The following is a 2,412-nucleotide window of genomic DNA, read 5'->3' as shown; positions in this document are numbered from 1 at the left end:
CTGTTATTTTGATAAAAGACAATACTATACAAATGATAAGCTATTTTATAAGTCCCCCAAGAATGGCTAGCTTCATCATAGACCAGCTATATTAGAAGACATTCTCAAATGACTCTTAGAAAAGAAGCTCTCATTATCCAAAAAAGGGACCTAGTTACCAATGTAAATCAATCCCAGGAAATATTGGCTAATATCTGAGTGCCCACCATTTTCAGAGCATGGTTAGGCAGGGAAATGCAAAGAGTAAAACACACTTATCCTTGTTCAAATAACCCAATAATTCAAAAGCCTGGATCCTATATGAAGCTATGTTGGCACCTGCACAGGATATAAGGATTGACACAGCAGGAATGAAAGTAAGATGAGAAAGCCAATTTTAGTACATCTAAGATAAGCAGGAGAGAGTGGGGATGCAGATAGTGCCTGAAATCTGATGGAAAAGTCAGGTAGGATCAGATAAGTCAGAAGCTGGTAAAGCACATCTGAAACACACACACACACACACACACACACACACACACACACACACACACAGACACCTAAAACAAATCAGACACACATACAACTGAGTTGCCTTAAAGTCTTTAAAAATTCATTTTAAAAAAAGGAAAGAACTACAGGAAATTCATACTATACAGAAGTCTCATTAGATAAATATATTAACAAGATCTCACAGGTCTAGAGGAGGCAGAGGATGGCACATGTCACTCACTCAACAATTAGAATCAAAGTTCTGAAGCCAACTTCTGTATCTCCACAAGAGACCCACTCATGTCACAAAACGAGCTTCAGCTGTGACAGGTAGAACCTGTCTATTATACATACCTAAGTATTAAGCAATAGAGAAAATTAAGAGACATTGAAAGTGGTTGGACTGCCATTTATTCTTTATTTGAAAAACAATCTCACTATAATTAAGCTAATATAATTATGGTTTGATAAATCCTTTCACATAGATGAGGTCAGGAGAAACGTCCAGGTGACTCCAGAATACAAAAAACTTGCTGTCTACGCAGTAAAAAACAGGAACAAGATGTGAATATCTCCATAATCAACTGAAACACTGAAGAAAAATCCAAACTTATTTCTGCAGTAACTATTTAAATTTTCTATGCATCATGAAAATCATTCCCCATTATCAATTTTTGTTCCCTACGTCAGATCTCACTTATTTTACCTCTAACAACCTCCTCAGCAGTTTCTGCATTCCCTGCTTGATCTCCTTGGTTCTCACACCATAAACAATGGGGTTCAGAGCTGGAGGGATGAGGTGGTGCAGGATGTTAAGCAGGATGGGGACATCTGGGGAGATTCTCTTCCTGGCCAGGTTAGTGATGACCAGAACCAGCAGGACTGTGCTGAAGAAGAGGATGAGGATGAAGTGGGAACCACATGTGCTCAGGGCCTTGGCCGCAGCACCCTCAGCCTTGATCCTCAGCACAGCTTTCAGGATAAAGGAGTAGGAGAGAACAATAAGGATGAGGTCAGAGCCCAGTAGGGTCCAACCTGCCACAAACTGGTAGAGCCGGTTGAAGGTGATGTCATCACAGGAGAGTTTGGACACAGACACGTTAGTGCAGATGCAGTTCTTGATGATGGTCTCTGCACAGTATCTGAGTCTGGCAGAAAGGATTGGAACAGGAAGAGAAAAGAGGGCATTTCGGGCCACAACAAAGAGGGCAGCCCTAGCCACAAATTGGTCAGTGATGATGGATGAGTATCGTAATGGGTGGCAGATGGCCACATAGCGGTCATAGGCCATGACCATGAATGTGCAGGACTCCATGGTCAGGAAACTGTTCATGATGAACATCTGGACGAAGCAGCCAGGAAAACTGATGGATTTATTGTCAAACCAGAAGATGGCCAGGACCTTGGGGATGACGGTGAGGCAGAGCACCATGTCCAGCAGAGAGAGGAGGCTGAGAAGGTAGTACATGGGCTGGTGCAGAGAAGCCTCCAGCCAGATGGTGATCAGGATGGTGGCGTTGGCTCCCATGGCCACGAGGAAGAGGAAGCTGAGGGGCAGCGACAACCAGTGCTGCCAACTCTGGTAGTTAGGGAAGCAGATGAGGAGGAATTCAGAGACTGGAGCAGTGGAGTAATTGCTTGGCAATGCCATGTAAAGTATTCTGATCACAACTGACACTTCAGAAATCCTGGAATGTTTTCTGAACGGTAAGACAAAATAAATTGTAAGACAAAAAGAAATCCACCCAGACATAATAAATACCCATGGAGAATTAACTCATTTTTCAAAGAACCATTGATAAATAATAATAGTTAAGTGTCTGGTACTATTCTAAGTACTTGATAAATATAAAGCCATCCATTCTGTTAAAATTCCTAAAAGTAGAAGATAGTAAGATGACCATATTTCTTATTTGCCTGGCATAATTCCCATTAATGCCC

At 41.8% G+C, this 2,412-nt stretch overlaps 1 protein-coding gene across 1 annotated transcript; it reads right to left on the bottom strand.

Moving 5' to 3' along the window:
• Positions 1 to 1,168: 1,168 nt before the first annotated feature.
• LOC117029698 (olfactory receptor 56A4) lies at positions 1,169 to 2,122 on the bottom strand. Its single transcript, XM_033118904.1, has one exon. It carries the CDS (start codon positions 2,120 to 2,122, stop codon positions 1,169 to 1,171), a length of 954 nt encoding a protein of 317 aa, XP_032974795.1.
• Positions 2,123 to 2,412: the final 290 nt, after the last annotated feature.

The sequence above is a fragment of the Rhinolophus ferrumequinum genome, chromosome 11 (genome assembly GCF_004115265.2).
Source record: "Rhinolophus ferrumequinum isolate MPI-CBG mRhiFer1 chromosome 11, mRhiFer1_v1.p, whole genome shotgun sequence".
Taxonomy (NCBI): domain Eukaryota; kingdom Metazoa; phylum Chordata; class Mammalia; order Chiroptera; family Rhinolophidae; genus Rhinolophus; species Rhinolophus ferrumequinum.
This window is presented reverse-complemented; position numbering and strand designations above follow the sequence as displayed.

Bases quoted from the DNA above. Each gene is read 5' to 3' on its own strand.
- LOC117029698 (XM_033118904.1), bottom strand. From the start codon at position 2,122: ATGGCATTGCCAAGCAATTACTCCACTGCTCCAGTCTCTGAATTCCTC.